Source organism: Pyrus communis, chromosome 8 (assembly GCF_963583255.1).
Source record: "Pyrus communis chromosome 8, drPyrComm1.1, whole genome shotgun sequence".
Lineage (NCBI taxonomy): Eukaryota > Viridiplantae > Streptophyta > Magnoliopsida > Rosales > Rosaceae > Pyrus > Pyrus communis.
The window spans coordinates 10,055,665-10,075,625 of NC_084810.1; the positions used below are offsets into that span (position 1 = coordinate 10,055,665).

At 39.0% G+C, this 19,961-nt stretch overlaps 2 protein-coding genes across 2 annotated transcripts; both read right to left on the reverse strand.

The window, feature by feature from the left end:
* Positions 1-4,710: 4,710 nt before the first annotated feature.
* On the reverse strand, positions 4,711-5,296 carry LOC137742925 (uncharacterized). The gene is made up of 2 exons (XM_068482863.1): positions 5,072-5,296; positions 4,711-4,992 (listed from the first exon to the last, which is right to left on the reverse strand). The coding sequence occupies exons 1-2, from the start codon at positions 5,294-5,296 to the stop codon at positions 4,711-4,713; spliced, it is 507 nt and encodes a 168-aa protein (XP_068338964.1).
* Positions 5,297-8,521: 3,225 nt separating this feature from the next.
* Positions 8,522-10,638, reverse strand: LOC137741327 (cytochrome P450 71D11-like). Its single transcript, XM_068481048.1, has 2 exons — positions 9,697-10,638; positions 8,522-9,235 (listed from the first exon to the last, which is right to left on the reverse strand). The coding sequence occupies exons 1-2, from the start codon at positions 10,600-10,602 to the stop codon at positions 8,603-8,605; spliced, it is 1,539 nt and encodes a 512-aa protein (XP_068337149.1). The 5' UTR covers positions 10,603-10,638; the 3' UTR covers positions 8,522-8,602.
* Between the last annotated feature and the right edge of the window lie 9,323 nt (positions 10,639-19,961).

Consider the following 19,961-nt stretch of genomic DNA (forward strand, 5'->3'; position numbering starts at 1 on the left):
ACCATAACTACTAGGCTTTGAATTTCATGGGTTAAGTTTTGTTTTTAAGTGCATACAAGCATGATTCCGCCTATACTTGTTAATTACATGCATAGATGTTGCTTAAACGAACTTGTTAGTACTGTGACGGCATGTGAGCAACTTTTGTGAAGGCTTCCCTTTCTTTCCTCTTTTTCCTTTTTTTTTTTTTTTGGTGTATTTGTAATTTCTCGGAGATATCAATAGATATGCTTCATTTCATTCGGTGTATTGTGCTAAATACCATAGAGCATATATTTCACTAAGATGTGTTACTTCCCTTTTTATTTATTTATTATTTATTTTTTAGTGCCTGATGAACCATCATTCCCCTACTTTATACTTTTCAATTCTTCTGTCGCCACCACCCCTTTTCTATTTTTCTTCTTGACTTGCTAATAGTAGCATGCAATTGTGAGTGGTTTCAAGATGGCACGGCTGGGTTCCTTGGTGGTTGCTTGAATTTGCATAGGATATCATTCCTCTTTAGAAAAATGTGAGCTCCACGTTTGAGTTGGCACATAGGAACTCATGTTAAACGTGTTAATGGGCCACTTTTTAACATGTGCCTTTGTGTTGCAGCTTAATCCCACCCAGAACCCGTCATATGGTGCCGTGCACCATTCCTGAAACTTTTATATATATATATATATATATATATTTTTTTTTTTTTTTTTTTTTTTTTTGTTTTTGCCGGCCAACACCTTCCCTTTCTTTTCTATATATCTTCCATAAATGTAAATCAACAATAAATGCAGAAGTATGCCAAATCACAATACCTCAATAGCAGCATAATAAAATCAGGTGCTCATCAATAGCATAATAAAATCAGGTGCTCATCAATCTATGCTAAAACACAAGTTCATGCAGAGGGAATCTGACATGAACTGGATTGGGTATAATCATAATATACGCTATAGAACTACAATCATGTGAAGACTGGCGCTAGGCACATCACATACGAGTCAGAGTTGCCTAATGTAACTTGTACGACAAGATTGGCACCTACAACGGATCCAAGTTGAGCGTGCAGTGTGATGTGAACATACACATGAAGCCTGGCCCTGGCTGGGGCGAGTACTACACTAGTGCAAGCATGCATGATGAGCAAATATAAAGTGTATAAACATGCCATGATAATATGTAAATCACAACAACAATAGTGCCATTTTAAAATAAAATAAATCATGCCATGATAGGCGTAAAAATCAATCTAAAGGCACATGTGGAAATTATAAAACTTTGTATATATAAACAAATGCCCACTCATTAATACATGGTCGGATCATAGCCTCCTAGCCTTGTTTGTCCTTGTACGTCCTTGGGGTAATTCTTACCTATATGCGAAATAACTAAACTAATTAATTAAATAGGAGATATACTAAAAAGCTAGGAAAATCCCCCATAGTTTGCTTAAACGGAGGGTTTAAATGTACAAAAACATTCTACTCGACGTCACGGACCAGTATGAGTCAACCACACACCAACCAAAGGCCAGACGCGCCGTCACGCGCTAACCACACGCCTGACAAACTAACAGAACCTTAGGGAATATACCGTTAAATCTAATGGTGTTACCTAACGGCGTCAGAATATTCTGTTAACTTTAAGGGAATATTCTCCTTCTTCTCCAGTTGACCTCTGTAGTTCGGCACCACATTCTGGTTCATTGAAAACTAGGAAATTTTCACCAATTTCTAGAAAAATTTCAAATCTTTATATCTTCTTCATTTTTCAACCATTTTTGACAAACTTTATATAGAAATGAAGCTAGGGAAGAGGAGAACAAGATTTTACCTCTTAAAAGTCCAAAGGGTGGATGAAAATGGATCAAAATAGACTCGATAGCCCAGATGCAAACTCGTCGTCTCAAAACCGTGTGTTTTCACGTTAGCTCCACTTCAACCCTAGGTTAGTGGCCACGTGGAGTTGCGTAGGTGCTTCCAAAGCTCCCAAAACCTTGTAACTCGCTTAGGAAAATGTCGGAGGATCCACACCCAAGTCGGAGCTCCGAGTTGCTCCGACTTGGACACTCAAAACTCGTTCATTTCGTGATCAGTTCGTACGGATGGGTTCGTGAGGACGAGAGGATCTCGATGGTGGTAATTTTAGACTTGATCTATGAAGTTTGATGGTGATCCTTGGTGTTGCAGAGAGGAGAGAGTTACGGGTGAGGGAGAGAGATGGAGAAGATGAGAGAGAGATGGAGACAGATTTTTTCTAATTGGTGGAAAAGTGAAGGAAGCTGTCTGGTTAGGTGAGGGAAAATAGGAGAGTGACTGATTGGTGGGTGAGGTATGAGTCATTGGACATGTTTTTAAAGAGAAGGGATCAGATTTCATGCAATATAGAACTACAAGAAATCTATAAAATTTCCAACATTAAATAATTAGCACACACATGTAAAATGTGCCACCAAATCTAGAATAATATGAAGACTATCTTTTGTTAATCAATTCCTTCAGTTTGAGTGAAACCCTTAGCCACCAATCTTGCCTTGTATCTCTCAATCTTGCCAACTGAATCTTTCTTGGTTTTCGGCACCCATTTGCACCCTATAGCTTTGACATTTTCAAGTGCATGAACTAAAGTCCACACATTGTTGATTTGCATAAACTTTAATTCATCTACCATTGCTTTATTATGCCAAAGATTAGACTGCTCAGACTTCATTGCTTGTTCGAACGTGATTGGATCTTCTGAAATACCTTCAGTGACTTCAATTTCTTGGAGATAAACTAGGTAATCATCGGGGATTACTGACCTCCTAGTTCTCGGTGGTTGCACTCTTCTCTCAAGAGTGACTTGCTGTTTAAGCAACTGATTTCTTGTTGATGACGAAGGCTCGGCTACATTTTGTGTCTCAGTTTGATCTCTTGGATGATTGAATTGTTGAATCTTGAATTTTATCTGTGGTTGAACTTCATTTAAAACCCTCATGGTGATCTTGTGCAATTCCTATGGTCATGGTATCATTATTAACAATCAGGTCCAAATTAATATCAGGGAACACAACCCTTGTCTCATCAAAATCAAAGCTCATCTCTTCACTTTGATAATCTTGGAAGTCTTCACCACTTTCAATGAATTTGGCCACACTTGTCTCGAATATCCTGTTGGGAAGACTAGGAGAGTGAAACCTGCAACCTTTGGATTTATCAGGAAATCCTATAAAATTACAATAGATAGTCTTTGAGTCTAACTTCTTCTCATTTGGGTTGCAAATCTTTGCCTCTGCACAGAATCCCCACATATGTAAATGGTTTAGGCTTGGCTCTCGACCACTTCATAATTTGTAAGGAGTCTTGCATATTGCCTTACTAGGAACTCTATTGAGAATGTAATTCTCCATTTTCAGCGCTTCTCCCCACAAAAATTGAGGCAGTTTCGAATGACACATCATGCTCCTTACCATTTCAATAAGAGTCATATTCCTTCTTTCCGCCACTCCATTTTGTTGAGGGGTGCCTGGAGTAGTGTATTGTCCCTGCAGTCTACATTGTTCCAAGTACAAAGCCAAATGACCTTTAGCCTGACCTAACTTAGTATACTTACCATAATATTCTCCTCTCCTATCCGACCTCAATATTTTATTGATTTTCAACCTCTGTTTTAATTTTTTTTGAAAAATCAACAACTGAAGATTTTTTCGAGATTAAATAGATATAAGTGAAATGTGAGAAATCGTCTATGAAGGTCACAAAATAAACTTTTCCACAGAGTGTCCTCGTGGGAAAGGGTCCACAGACATCTAAATGGATTATTTCCAAAAGTTTTTGACTTATTGAACTCTTCGTCTTTGAAATTGTTAATTTTCCTTTATAAAAATCAATACAATCTGTTAGGTCACTGAAGTCCAAAGGTGGAAAAATTTCATCTTTAATTAAACGCTCCATTGTTGCCCTACAAATATGACCTAATCTTCTCTGCCAAAGCATGGAAGAAGTTTCATTTGAAATCAATCTCTTTGCTAGCAATGTCGAATCAATATTTAAGCAATCCACGATCATTAAAAATTGTACATAGCAATTGCCAAAGGTCATTGACCAAAACAAAAATTCTAATTATATTACGTGGATTATTTTTAAAGAAAATCTTAACATTTGTCACCAGCAAAAGCAAAGCCAAATTTAACAAGCTAAGAAACTGAAATTAAACTCCTTAAAAAAGGTACATAAGTACATCACACAAATTCAAAATAAAACCACTAGACAGCCTCAACCTTAGATTGCCTATTGCTTTCACTGCCACTTTATTCCCATTGCCAACAAAGACTTGAAAAACTTCATTTTTTGTTGTTGTAGTTCTTCTTGTAAACCCTAGAAAGGAATTGGTGATGTGAACCAAGCAACCAGTGTCAAACCACCAAGAATTTGGAAAGATTTCTACAAGATTAGTTTCAAAACAAACAAAAATATTGACAAAATTGATACCATTCTTAATTTTCCAATTCTTTCTTTTCTCACAATCTCTCTTCATTTGTCCAAGTTTTTTGCAAAAGTAGCATTTGATATTGTCCATATAATCCTTATTTGACTCAGGTCCTTTGGAGGAGGATGCAACTATGGCAGTCTTAGAGAAAAGATTAGGTTTGGAGAATTTACCAAATTGATATGTAGCCCTTTTACCCTTATCTCCATACACCAAGTTCACAGTGCCATAAATCTTATTCCTTTTGATTCTTGCTTCTTCTTATACACATATAGAGATTCGTTCATCGAGAGTCCACTTTTCCTTCTGAGTGTTGTAAGAAACCTTTGATTGATCAAACTTTGAAGGTAGAGAGTTGAGCACCATATACACGATAAATGCATCATCCACAGGGACCTCCAAGTCTTTGAGTTTGGCTGCAGTAGTCTCCACCGATTTCAGGATGTGTTCCTTAACACTCTTATTCTCATCGAGCTTGAGTAATGTCAGGGTTGTCATCAGGTCCCATTTCAGCTTTTTCAGACTCTCTATACTTTGCCCCAACTGCCTCCAAGAAATCTTTAGCCTTATCACATGTTGCAATGCCACCTCTCACAGTATCACTCATGGTTCATTTCATAACCATAAGTGACATTCGGTTAGCTTTCTCCCATTTTTTAGTTTTCAGTCTTTGATCCGCAGTTGAATCCTCAGTCACAGCTGCAAGTTCCTCTTCACACAAGGCCAAGTCAAGGTCCATCAGCCCTAAGACAATTTCAATGTCTTGCTTCCACCTCTTGAAGTTTCCCCCACTTAGTGGCTCAAAAGAGGACAGGTTCATTGCAAAAGTGTTCATTGAGGAAGCCATTAAAACAAAATTAGGGTTAAATATGTGAACGCATGTTTTTCATCACACCTTTGGGCAAGAGATGAAAACTGCCATTGACCTTTATTGTATAGCCATCACTAACGGATCTTATCATGCAATTATGTCAAGTCTTTGGACAAGAATATGGCCTAATCAAAATGATGCCATACACTAATTAAAAACACTTAACAATTTATATAGTCTCCTCTTTGGAAAAGAATGTGAACATTTCATAGGTTTTTGAATCACAATGCTTTTTAAGTAAACCTTCATCTTTCATTGAAAGCCATGATTAGTTCATATACAACGCATAAACTCCAAAATTTATTCCATGAAATAACAAAAATATGATAAACAAATGTAAATGAGTTTTAAGAATTCCAGATACAAAGAATTAGATTTTCCATATTATAGACCAAGGCTTAGAACCTATTAATTTGTCTTTGATACCAAATGTTGGAATATTAGTATAAACAAAACCTCTAATCACATGCATATTTGTATTTAGTTAGAGTCGAACATGAAGAAGCCATGGATGTAACTTAAGCACCTTCTTCTACTCACTTGAAGACCTTATATTCTTATGGTGATAGAACCCTTGTATTCAGAATGTGTTCTTTGGGAGTAGGGAACCCTTGTATATATAGAAGCAATGGTTGCCAACATCCATCTATCGTGGAGGGTTGGTTATTCATCCATTGCTCTAAGTGCCAATCGTGGTTTAGTGGTTGTGGAACGTGCTTTTCAACAGCAATTGGAATCATATTCCTGAGTTATAGGGGAGCTAGTATTACACGTACACAAACTCTTAGTTAATTTGTTTAAGCAACATATATTTTCACCTTTATCATAACTAGTTTAGTCCACATAGGATTTCTATAGCTTGTGCATTTCAATCGGCGTCATCCTTCCACTCCCGGTAATGCCTCTTGAATATGTCATCGATGAAATTCATCAAGTTAGGGTCGGTTTCATCAAGAATAAAATTAACCTGTTATACAAAAATATTAAAATATTAAAAATTATATATTGTATATCAAAAATAATTATTAAATTACTAATTGGCACTTACTGATAACTTGTCCAACGAAGACTTATTCATATCCTCTGACACTTTTTTCCAAGACGCCCACTCTGTAGGACATTTGTTCCTCAATAATGCCACTATGCCGTGCACAAGCATGGCGTGCATCTCCTTGTCATATTCCTTAAGCTGTAGATTCGCCTTGGCCCGTCAATCCTTCTGGCTCAGCCATACACCCTCTTTTGTGTTTCTCTATGGAAAAAACAAAGTTTTCAAAATCAAACTGAGTAGTTTGTCACTTTTATTATAATAATCTAATAATTTTTTTTCAACAACAAAAAAAACCATAAAATTCATGCAAAATTTGGTATTACTTGTCCGAGATCCTTCTCCCTCATATCCCTGTTTAGTTTGGGTAGTAGTAGAATTAGACATCTACAACATTATGATTTTCATATATTCCAAGACTCACAACTTATGAGACACAATTTATAAATTAAAATTAATTATTGAAACAAAATTGTTCTTTATTTGTATAATAAAGATTTACCATGAAAAACGAAGATTGTCGACAGAAAAAGTCATAGAAAAGGGAAATGAGAATTAGGATATGAGGGGTTTGGGAGAGAAGAAAACGAGGGGGTGAGGGATTTGGGAAAAAGGATGAGGAAGAGAATGAGGAAAAGGGAGAGCGGATATGTAATTTTATAGAACCTATGAACCCTTTGCTTGACAAAGCACTCGTTGCGCAAATAATTAATCCACCTTAAATGTCTCACCAACCACACCTACCATTTCAAAGAACTTTACACGATGAAAGACTCATGTTCGTCACGTAGGTTTGACACAACAAAGCTCTCCCTCATGCAAAAAATGTTTGCCCCGCACTATAATGGCACCAAATCTTCATCTAACCGCGTTTTTCTCCAGAGATTGCGCAAAGAATTATCTAATTGTTGTGCAAAGCCTTCTTGCGCAACGAAAATCTTTGTCACCTAATGTTTTCAATTATTGTCATGGCCTTGACATTTTTCCGCGATGATACCCTTAATTTGTCGCACAAAGGACATTTTGCGATGAAAACTGCTTCACTACCTAAAGTTTTATCGCGCAAATAGTTTTTTTTTCTAGTTGTGTTGGTTTTTCCTATCTTCCCTATTTTATGGTTTACTGGTGAAATTGTATGTATTTTACATCTATATATACCACTATTTACCACTACGAGTGGCTACTGGTTAGTACTGTTTTTTTTTTTTTTTTTGGTTACGTTTTGTTTCATAGGATGACTTGGAAGCGTTGATTTAAGGCCCTTTATTACGTCTTGTTCTTGTTTTTTCATTATTCATTACATATCATCAGCAATAATGTGGTGCTTGATATCATGTTTCTTGTCATACTTTCCTAACAAGTACTCAACCAAAACCAAAATATAACAAAATTGCAGGCATCTCGGCAGTGTTTAATAAGTCCAACAGAAAGAAGGGAACAAGCATAGAGAATCAAGCAACCTGCAGTCCAAGGTACTTAGTTTTTTTTTGGAGCAATCACTTTAATTGAAATGAATATTTGGAGAAATCTTTCAATCTTCAAAATATAAGCTTTAGGTTTTCTGTTTGTTTTTCCAGAAACCACATGAGGAATAAGAATTTTGTTTCCCATGCCATCAAGAGACATGATGTAATGATGTTTTACTTGGTCTGGGAAGGAAACGAAACAAAGGAATTGGCCTTAGTTAAAACTTAAAACGAAAGCATACACACAATATGGACAAGTCACCCTCGTCCTGTCTGCTGAATGTGCTCTTGTTTGATGGTTGTTTCTTATTGAATATACTTTTGACGATCTAATCTCGCTTCTGGTGTTTTTCTATATCGGAGAGGACAGAAGTAATTTCATTTGGCCAAAATTTGTTTGGGGGTCATAGATTTGCGGCTGATGGACATTCTGTAGAGTTGGGTTGCACTAGGCTCCAAGATTCCCCTGGTGGTTAGGGTATCCATTACTGATTCAGCAAATACCCAATTGTCATATGTTTCAACTGTTTATTTATTTCCGGTAAAAAAGTATATATGCAGTTTTCCTTGTTTGTGCTTTCTTCAGTTTCCCTTAAAAAAGTATAAATACATTGGTACCGTAAGTACATTGGTACTGTTCTCATTCGGTCCAACTTAGCAAATTATTTGGTTTTTGACAATGTGGCGTTGCAATGCTTATAACATAGGATAATATAAAAACACAAAATACTTCTATATTAATGAGCCAGGGGCTCATTTATATTTGTTCTACTGGCAGTTCTTACTAGATGGAGGATGATAAGGAATGGGGATCAAGAGCAGATCTTCTTTTCTTCGAACTGTAACACCGAAAAGCTCAGTCATGTCCAGGTCTTCATGTGACATCCCATTAGGGAGTTTCCAATCAAAATGGTACAACAAAAGGGCAAGTGGGAGCTCAACGTTGGCCAGACCATATGAAATTCCTGGGCATATCCTCCTTCCAGCGCCAAATGGGATATACTCAAAGTTTGTTCCCTTGTAGTCAATGGAGCTATCAAGGAACCTCTCTGGATAGAAGCTCTCTGGTTCAGTCCAGTAATTGGGATCTCTTCCAATTGCCCATCCATTCACAATCACCTTGGTTTTGACAGGTATATCATATCCATTAATCTTACAACTCTCACTAGATTCTCTTGGAAGCAAGAGGGGAGCAGGAGGGTGTAGCCTGAGTGTCTCTTTGATCACCAAGCTTAAATATTTCATCTCTCTAATGCCTGTTTCGTCTACCTTCCCATTTCTGTTATACACTTCTCTCACCTCATCCTGTGTCATTTTCAATATTCTAGGATTTTTTATCATTTCTGACATGGCCCAATCTACGGTTGTAGCTGATGTCTCACTCCCAGCTCCGAAGATGTCCTGCACAAAAATTATAAATTTGTTAATGATTAAACTAGGTTTTTCTCTAAAATTGCAAACAGTTCTAGTCGTAGAAAATAACTATGTTCTTAGAAAAACTTTTGTATTAAGTTCAATTTTTAATAGTGTTAATTTCATGAAGAGTGTCAATTGATATGTAAGAAAAACAATAAGCACATTTAGAATGAATTATGGAATTCCAAACCAGCCGAAAAGGTAATCTGCATCGATAGTATTCTTTGTATTAAAAACAGTGGCTGCAGGTGACAGCCGGTTGGGAAGAAAAACATACATGTAGGTGGATTCAGCCTTAGACAGTGGCACAAGTGCTTAAAAGATGCATCTCTAATCATTTATTTTGTATATTTAGAACAAGAATGAAAATTGGTGTTTAGATTAAATATAATTAACAACTAGTATGAATTATTAAAGTGATATCAAAAGAAAGTGCAAACACATACCAATATTACTGCTTTGATGTTGTCAGTAGTTAAGGAAAACTCAAGGCCATTTCCATGCTCGTGAAATTTTAAGAGAACGTCGACCAGGTCTTCCCCTGCTTCATCTTCTCCACTTTTTGTTGTTGACCTTTTCTTTTTATGTTCATTGATGATATTTTCCATTATTCTGTCAGTTACTTTTTTCAGCCGCTCGAGTGTAGGCCTAATTCCACCTGTCAGATTAAGCAGCTTGGCAGAAGGAAAAACATCTGCAAGATCAAAGCCTGCTGCCACCGTTATAGACTCCTTCACAGCATCTATGAACTTTTCGTGATCTTCGCTTTTTTTGCCAAAGGCTGCTCGCGACGTGAAGGTATACGTAGATGAGTAAATTTTCTCAGTGAGGTTGATCGGTAATCCTGCGTTTGAACCAATCCATGTAATGAGATTCCCCACCTCTTCTTCCCTAAGAGGCCTGAAGCCTTGCACACGTTTAGTGCTTAAAAGCTCTAATGTGCAAATTTTTCGTAGTTGTCTCCAGTAATCACCACATGGTGCAAAGGCAATGTTTGTGGACTCGTAAGACATGATCCTTGAAGCAAGGAGATAGGGCCTTGATGAAAACACAACGTCATGGGTTTTCATCACCTCTTTGGCATACTCTGCCGAAGAAACAACAACGGTGGAAACTTCTCCAAGTTGTAGATGCATAATGGGTCCATATTTCTTGGCTAAGTTTCGTAGCCCATGATGTGGCTGAGACCCAACAAGCTGGTGAATGTTTCCTATAAAGGGAAGCTTCCATGGCCCTGGAGGCAGATTCACAGCCGACTCTTTGGTTTTGCTTCTCTTCGCTATTTTCAGTACTGTGATCACAACGAGAAGAAAGGTAAACAGGACTTGGAAGAAAGGCCATTGAAGCTCCATAAGGAAAGAAAGTTTGGAAGTAGCTTGTTGACTAAATTGCACGCATTATATCTCTCTTTATAGCAGAGGATGTAGTCTATTACCTGATGCATAGATTCCCTTAACCCGGCCGGCATAATTTGTCCTTTTATTTTGTGTTTGTATATGTAAAGCGTTTTGTCATAAATAATTCTTGAAATTGATCAAATTTCTCATTTTGGTATTTAAAATTAAAAATCAACCAATGTTAAGTACCACAAATTAATCTTGTCATTGCGTTAGAAACCAATATCTAGATAGATGTCAATTGTCATAAACCATATAATATTATCGCTGAGGTTTTACATTGTACTGGCGAAGAAAACAAGAGAGAGTACATAGCAAGATAAATACAGTATAGAATTCAGCTCCCGGTGAATCCAAGTATTATATTTGTATTGAGGATCCTTGGAACAATCTCTGCTCTAAAGTTAATGACAAAACAAAGGTTTCATAATTAAGAAAGGGAATTGTTATTGGCACTCCAAAAATCTCATTCTACACTCCAAATTTTCCATATTTGAAAAGAAAAATACACTTGTGAGGAGTGTAGAATGAGATTTTTGGAATTAAACGGGAAAAATTAAAGTTCGATGACTTGAGTGATTGATTAATCACTTTTTTATTTAACCTCCCCAGGTAAGTAAGGTGATTAAGGAGACAGTAATTTTAAGGTACGGTAAATACATTAGGGCCTATTTCATATCTTATTCAAAAAAATTCATCATTCCTCAAAACATTTTTTAAGAACATTTCTTGAAAACAATTTTCTTTAAGATTCAAAAACTTGTTTATGTTGTGGCTTATTTTATCTGACAGGGGAGAGAAGGGGCGCATGGCAGAGAAAGAGAAGGTAGAGATGTGTTTGTAAGGTTGTGTAGAGAATATGTTATTTCCCCTATGTAGTCCCTTTATTTATAGTAATAAGGGAGGGAAAAATCCTTCTCCTCCAAGGAATACAAGTCCTAATAGGGAAGAATAACTAGTATCAAATCTAATCTAGGATTTACACAATCACACTTACATACAATGTTTATAACACTTTCCCTTGAGTGTGTAAATACTCAAGTAGATTCGACATGATGTAGAGTTGAGGAAGTTGACTCGTCGGCATTGATTCTGGGAACATGCTAGTCTCAAAGTAAAGTAGGAACTTGCATATAGAACTAAGTCTCAAAAAAAAAGAAAAAAAAACAAAAACAAAAACAAAAAAAATAAAAACAAAAAATAAAAAAAATAAAAAAAATAAAAATAAAAAATAAAAAAATCCAATGGCTATGGTAAAACCCTAGTACGGACAAAACCCATAATCTAAGGAAAAATGCATAAGAAAATGCAAAGTCAAATGAAATGTCTATGGGACGTCATCAGGGATATGATCAACCCAAGGTGGGTGTCTCGTCAAAACCTCGTTAGGTAGCAAAATCCCAAAGGGAAAAATGCTACTAATCGTAGGGTAAAAGAGTACATTAAGATCAAGTAAGTATACTTCAGGATACTCCCCCTGAGTTTGACATAATTCCAAAGAGAACTAATAATGTTACAACTTAGAAAGTTTATGCACACATAATCCTTGAACAAGCTTCTGAAATGTTGCATTCGGTAGTGATTTTGTGAAGAGGTAGGCCAAATTGTCTTGTGAACATATTTGCGTGACTTCAATCATCTGATGCTCTTGTTGTTGATGTGAGAAGAACAACTTCCGCGCAATGTGCATGGTGTTGTCACCTTTGATGTAACCTTTCTTGTGTTGTTCGATGCATGTTGCGTTATCTTCATAGATCGTTGTCAGGACATCAACAATGGGGTAAAGATTGCAGGAGCTTCGAATATGGGCCATAACTGCTCTCAGCCAGAAGCATTCTCGAGTTGTTTCATGTAAGGTGAGAATTTCAGCATGGTTAGACAAAATGGCAACTAAGGTCTGTTTAGTTGACCTCCAAGGGATTACGGTGCCTCCAACAGTAAAGACATAACCCGTTTGAGAGAGCGCCTTGTGTGGATCATATAAGTATCATGCATCGGCATAACTAACAAGGTGGGAATCGACTCGAGATAAGGGGGTACCGCATCACTCGAGGATTCGTAAGGATAGAACATACCCAAATTCATAGTACCCTTAAGGTAACGAAGATGTCATTAACACCAGTCTAATGTTTGTGTGTCTGTGCATTACTGTATCTTGCCAAAAGATTAACAGCGAATGAGATGTCGAGTATAGTGCATTGAGCCAAGTCCAAAATCTCTTCATCATCCTCCTTTGGATGGAAGACATCACGTTTTGCATCTAGTAATCGAACGACTATAGGAGTACATGAAGGCTTCACTTTATCATTATTAATGTGGTGCAACACCTTCTGGGTGTAGTTCGATTGATGTACTAAGATTTCATCCGAATGGTGTTATATCTCAAGACCGAGACATTATCAAGTCTTTCCTTGATCTTTCATCTCATATTCAGACTTTAGGTGTGCGGCAGCTCTCTCGAGCTCTTCAAGAGTTCCGATGAGGTACATGTTGTCGACATAAACTGCAACAATTCGCAAAATCGGAATGTGACTTCTTAATGAACATGCAAGGGCATAAATTGTTGTTCACATGTCCTTGACTAGTCAAATACACACTCAGACAGTTATACCAGATTTTTCCGAATTGCTTCAAATTGTAGAGTGAACACTTTAGCCGAATTGAGAGCGTGTTTCGAGGTTTGAAAATATTTGATCCAGTCAATGTAAGTCCTTCAAGAACTTTCATATAAAGTTTTGTATCAAGTTCCCCATAGAGATACGCAGTTACTATGTCCATCAGCTGCATACTTAGTTTTTTTCAGAAACTACCAAACTGATAAGGTAGCGAAAAGTAATCACATCTATAACGGGTGAATAAGTTTCGTCATAGTCAATCTCGGGGCATTGTGAGAAACCTTGGTCAACAAGACAAGCTTTGTAATGTATAATTTCGTTCTTCTCATTATGCTTCCAAACGAAAACCCACTTGTAGCCAACAAGCTTCACATGTGGAGGAGTAAGAGCTACAGGTCCAAACACCTTATGTTTCACAAATGAATTGAGTTCGACTTGGATTGCTTATCGACATTCATTAACAAAACAAGGTTCAATGTTATCACTCAACATGATCTCAATAGCTACTGCATATGCTAATGCATCATCAGTAATCATCTTATTTCTACACCAAACATTATCCAAGCTAGCATAATGGACAGAAATCTATCGATTCTTGGAAGGGGAATTTGTCCCTTCAAGGATGCTTCCATAATCTAGAATTTCCTAATGAGTTGGATAGAATGAGTAGGCAACAGTTGAATTCACGGTAGGCTCAATGGCCTGTGTAGTGTCGGGGCTGTGAATTCTTTGAACCAAGTGGTTTCCAACTTTTTGTAGGGGTAGAGGATTGGCTAGATGCTAACGTACATAGATCGGCCGAAGTGGCATCCCGGGTCTCCAAGAGGGAAGTTCGTCATACATTTGGTACATCCATCTTTACATGCATATTTGCAGCTGGAATATGTGATCTTGTTACTTGCACTATATCTATGAAGGCATTTGGCAGCTCTAAGCTACGCTTTAAAGATTTAATATTTGCACTTCAGTTTCGAATTAAGAGATGAGGGGATCTAAATGAGACAAAGTGAGAGTCAGCCATGATAATTCAAGTCGTTCTTATCTTCCCCTAACGATGAGAAGACTGTCTCATAGAAGTGACAATCCCTGAAACGAGCGGTAGAAAGATCGCCTGCCAAAGGTTCTAAGTAATAAACAATTGAATAAAACTGTCTCATAGAAATGACAATCAGCGAAACCAGAGGTAAAAAGATCACCTACCAAAGGTTCTAAGTAACTAATTATTGAAGGAGAATCATATTTAACATAGATTCCCATCATTCGATGAGGCCTCATTTTTGTACGTAAAGGCGGCGAAATCGGCACATAGACCGCACAACCAAAAACGCGCATATCTGATATGTCAGGTTCATATCTAGTAACAAATTGAAAAGTGATATATGGTTATGTCGTAATAGGCTTCAGGTGGACCAACATGGCTACGTGCAATATTGCATGGCCCCAAGCAGCGATCGGGAGCTTGGTACGATCGAGCAATCATTTGTATACACTTAATGAATGCCTCTGCTAGGCCATTCTAGGTGTGAATATAGGCTACTACATGCTCAAATTCAATCCCAAATGACATGCAATAGTCATCAAAAGTTTTAGATGTGAATTCTCTAGCATTATCCAATCGAATAAATTTGATCAGATAATCAAGGTACTAAGCCCTGAGCTTAATAACCTAAGTCAACAATTTAAAGAATGCAACTTTCCTTATGGACAACAAGCACACGTGTGACCAATGTGTGGAATCGTCAACCAAAACCATAAAATATCTAAATGGTCCGCAGGGGGTGAATCGGTGTCCAAATGTCCCCGTGAATCCTTTGTAGAAAAATAGGAGGATTCGAACGAATCTGGTCATAAGAAGACTTAATAATAAGTTTTCCCATATAGCAGGTTTGACATGTGCTTCCTTGAAATGAACCTAAACTTTGGGTTAGTGGATGCCCATGTGAAGATTTGAGGATACGGCGTATTGTTGTTTGTCAAGGTGTCCCAAACGATTCATGCCAAAGTGTAATTTCATGCATAGTCCTTGAGGTAGGGCCGGCCACATAGTGGCTCTCTATAAGGCATATGGTTGCACTATACAGACCACTCAGCATACGCTCCATCTTTTCTAGAATACACATCTGGCCATATTCGTAGAAAGTGATCCACAGAAATTCAACTCCATTTTCGACATAGGTTTTAGCGTGCTAATTATTATCTCTAATGCCCTTGAAACTCAACAACGTTATTCCTGAATCTGGAGAATAAAGTGCATCTTCAATGGTTAGATTGTACCATTGGACAACATTATACTTGCCTTACTGTATCATTTGTTCAGGTTGGATGGGCATACGAAGGTTGTCAGAGGTGCATTCCTAAGTACAAAGTTGGTGAAATAGATGTATTCATGCAAAATGGTGTGCGTGGTTACACTATCTGCCAGATAGTTAACTTTTCCACTTGTCATACCAAGAAATAAAAATTCATTTGAATCAGTCACATGCATAAAGTTCTAAAACCAAATATTCATTCAAAATAATTTAAGTATTCAAGGATGGTAATTAAAGAACTTAATATCCAAAAACAAACCACTAACAAATAATCCAAACGTAAGGAAAAATTGTTCAAACTTAAACAAAAAAAACAAGGGGGGTTTGGCCACTAGGTGGAATTTAGCCCCAGGTGTTCTAAAATCAACTAAAAATAGTTCATGTCTAAGATTCTAATCTTCCATAGGGGTAATAACCTCTTGAAAGTCAGAAACCTCCATCTTGGTACTCTCTGGTTCATCCACTTGCACAAAATTTGATTCAAACTTCTTACGACGAGAATGATATTCAGTTACAACCTTCTGGGAGCACGGCAAACATGGGACCAATGGTCCTTTGAACCTGTTTGGGCCCAAAATATTATTGTTGGGCCGAGCAGCAGGATGTGCTCGGCCCAAGGTAATGACAAATACTATGGGCTGAATAATAAATCTCGGGCCAGTTGGCAGGGTCGGCCAAATCCTATCCTAAGTAGTCCGGATAAATAGAAAAGGTCGAGGAAGTCCTGGTGCGACCAGGATTCTCGACCGGCAAGGAATAAAGCCTCGAAAAGAAGGGAAATTCAGAATCCCAATGGGAGTAGGTTTGTTCGAGTTAGAGTCAAAATGGGACATGGACTCACAATCCAAATCAGAATTGGTCTCAAGGAATGGGGTGCTATAAATACAAGAAATTATGCAACAGAAAAGGCCCTTCAAATCAGCATACAATTGCCCTGCGCAAAACCTCTCAAACACCTTGAGATTTTTTCCTTTTCTTTTCCTGCCGACACACCTTCAGTTTGGATAAACAGCACTGTGGAAGCACCCGGCGAGCATCTTCAGTTTGGATAAACAGCACTGCTGCGGCAGAATCAGCCGACCAAGAAGCACCTTCAGTTTGGATAAACAACACTGCGTCGAGGTCGACCGGTTATCTATCTAAGTCTCGGCCGAGAAGGGTTTTCGAACCTTTGTTGGCAGAGGTCACCTTGCTAGCCTTCTCGGCATAGTCAGGTGTTACGAATTGCATTGCTCGGCGTACTGGACGCCGAGTGATTTTATGATTGGATACTCGCAAGTAAGTTTCAGGGTTCGGCATTCCGACGGCCGAACTACGTTTACCACCAAGACATACATCACGTTTGAGTACCTGTGCCCATATAGTTTAGTCTCGATTCAACGTGCTTATACTCTTACGAATATAATCACAGTGATCGAATCGGGCTCCGACGATTTGTGAACTCCGCAAAATTAGTAGCCTTGTCTTCAGGCTGTAGAACCTAGAGACCGAGAGTGTTCCTTCCTCGATCGCAATCGCAAGATAGAGAAGTCAACGACGCGCTCAACGCGACATCAACAAATTTTACTCCTTGGCCAAGCTCGGCCGACGAGTTGGCACGCCCCGCATTCAACCGAAGGACGTAGTTAGCTTATTAGTTACTCGGCTTGTGCGCCACGTAGGTTTTGTAATTTTTAGAGTCAACATTTTGGCAAGCCCAGTGGGACACTTGTGCTAAACCTTCGAAGTTCATGACCGTTGAGACACGGTCTATAAAGAAGAAAACAATCATGGGAAAGTCAACAACTGATTTACCAGTGCAAGGCCTTGGGCAAGATTTGCACCCTACAAAAAATCCGATCATTGTTGCGCCGCCCGAGGCCACAAGTGCGACACGCTGAGAAAATGAAATCTGTCTCGGCGGACAACCTCACAACTCAGCGGTCCCGAATCAAACGACGGGCATGTTTGTGGAAGGGATAGTGGAAGATTGCGACGATGATGGTGGGGAAGGTTCCGATCCACCAACTAGGTCGTTTCTTCGGAGACGACTTGATGAACAATATCGTCAGGTCGAGCATTCGATTGGTCAAAAGATGAATGATTTACTAGAAGCAATACGAAGTAATAATGATACACAAAACATTTTGGCACGCCCAGTGGGACCTTTGTGCTAAACCTTCGGAGTTCATGACCGTTGAAACACGGTCTACAAAGAAGAAAACAACCATGGGAAAGTCAACAACTGACTTGCCAGTGCAAGGCCTTGGGCAGGATTTGCACCCTACAAAAAATCCGATCATTGTTGCGCCGCCCGAGGCCACAAGTGTAACACGCCGAGAGAATGAAATCTGTCTCGGCGGGCAACCTCACAACCCAGCAGTCCCGAATCAAACGACTGGAATGTTTGTGGAAGGGATTGTGGAAGATTGTGATGACGATGGTGGGGAAGGTTCCGATCCACCAACTAGGACATTTCTTAGGAGACGACTGGATGAACGGTATCATCAGGTCGAGCAGTCGATTGGTCAAAAGATGAATGATTTGCTAGAAGCAATACGAAGTAACAACGATACACAAACCAGAATGCTTGAACTATTGGTTAGTAAAGCCTTCGAAGATGGCCAGGTCGGCCAACCTCGGCAGCTTTCGACGAATGTGCCAGTACAAGCCGAGAGAAGGTCCGCACGGCCGTAACCAATCACCTTAGAAAAAAGAGGTGGACCGGGAAATAGATTCGAGGGACCAAACCAAGGAGAAGAAGCCGCTTCCGTAAACATGACCGAAGTCCAGAGAATGATTGACTCGGCCCTGAAGAAGGGGCCGAAGTTTCCAAAATTCATCCATCCATACTCGGCTTATGTAGAAAGGTTTGAATACCCACGAGGTTTTAAGATCCCTGATTTCAGCCTTTTCGCCGGGGAATCGTCTTTATCCTCATTAGAACATGTGGCTCGGTTCACAGCGCAGTGTGGAGACGTCAATAGCGACTTCTATAAATTACGACTGTTTAACTTTTCGCCGACAGGCTCAGCCTTCGCCTGGTACATTAATCTCCCGCCTAACTCTGTGCAGAGTTGGGAAGAGTTAGTCGAAAAGTTCCACAAACAATTCTATCGGCCAGGGATGGAGATGTTTGTATCATCGTTGGCCAGGATGGCTCAAGCATCCGACGAATCTCCAATGGAATACTTAACAAGGTTTAAGTCGGCCAGGAATTGGTGCCGAGTACCATTCCCTGAAGTGGAATTCGTCAGGATCGCCCTCAACGGATTAGACGTAGAGTACAAAACAAAGTTTCTGGGGGAAAATATTTGAGATATGTATGAACTTGCTCAACACGTTGAAGAGTATGATTATCTGCTCCGAGAAGAAAAGATATCGAAGTCACCATCCCGGGGGACGTTGTATAAGAATCCCACGGTTAGTTATGCATTGGCCGAAAGTGAGGACACTCAGTATGCTAGTGTGGATGCGGCCGAGATAATAATAGACAAACCCTATGTCTGCAAGGCTTTGGCTCAAGTAAATTCCAAAGACACCAAAACCCTTTCGGCCGTCGAGGAAATGAGTAAGTCATCGAAAGTATACACTTTCGATATCACCAAAGCTGATGCAATTTTCGATCAATTATTGGCAGCAAAAATGATCAAGCTTCGGCCGGGACATACTATCCCTAAGGCCGATGAATTAAAGGGAAAGATATACTGTAAGTATCATAATTCTAATAAGCATGCAACCAATAATTGTGTTGTATTCCGGGACACAATTCAAAGTTGGATCGAGAAAGGAAAGTTGAAATTTTCGGAAAAGCAGATGGCGGTCGACGTCAATCCCTTCCTTTCAACAACAATTGGTATGGTGGATGCTCATCTTCCTAAAAACAAAGGGAAGGCCGAATACGTCCCGGTGCAGCATATCCATCAACGGAATGGTCGAACAAGACTAAAGCTTGATTTATTTTTAAATGCACCACCTATGGAACAATCGGTGCCACCCGCCGATAAGCCTATGACGAGGTCAAGTTCCAACGGAACTCATGAATCAAAGGTTTTATGTGACCATTGTAAAACACCAGTTGAACCTGGGAATGAGACATCTTCAACACTTCCCACGGCCCCTACAACATCACCAAATGGACTTGGTAACGGTCCACGACGTCAAGTGTTTGATTGACTCGGCCCACAAGTACGGCCGAAAAACTAGGCCTCGGTCAGGTGGCGTCTTGACTTCGACGCACCTTTCTATAATGAGGATTATTACTCGCGCAATACCAACAGTTCGAGCTCATCAGTCGATCGCAAAACTTTCAAACCACCCAGGACATCGGATCAACGCTGGTACAGTTACAATTCTCCGACTGGCTTACAATTCTCAAAAACGTCGCCGCCAACGGATAGATTGCATGGCT

What these genes read in the sequence shown, in the direction of transcription:
- LOC137742925 (XM_068482863.1), bottom strand. Translation starts at nt 5,296, where the DNA reads ATGGCTTCCTCAATGAACACTTTTGCAATGAACCTGTCCTCTTTTGAG. An exon ending in CTAACCGAATGTCACTTATG is followed by an intron (nt 4,993 to 5,071) that starts GTTATGAAATGA and finishes TCTTGGAGGCAG; the next exon opens with TTGGGGCAAAGTATAGAGAG.
- LOC137741327 (XM_068481048.1), bottom strand. Translation starts at nt 10,602, where the DNA reads ATGGAGCTTCAATGGCCTTTCTTCCAAGTCCTGTTTACCTTTCTTCTC. An exon ending in ACATCAAAGCAGTAATATTG is followed by an intron (nt 9,236 to 9,696) that starts GTATGTGTTTGC and finishes ATTTTTGTGCAG; the next exon opens with GACATCTTCGGAGCTGGGAG.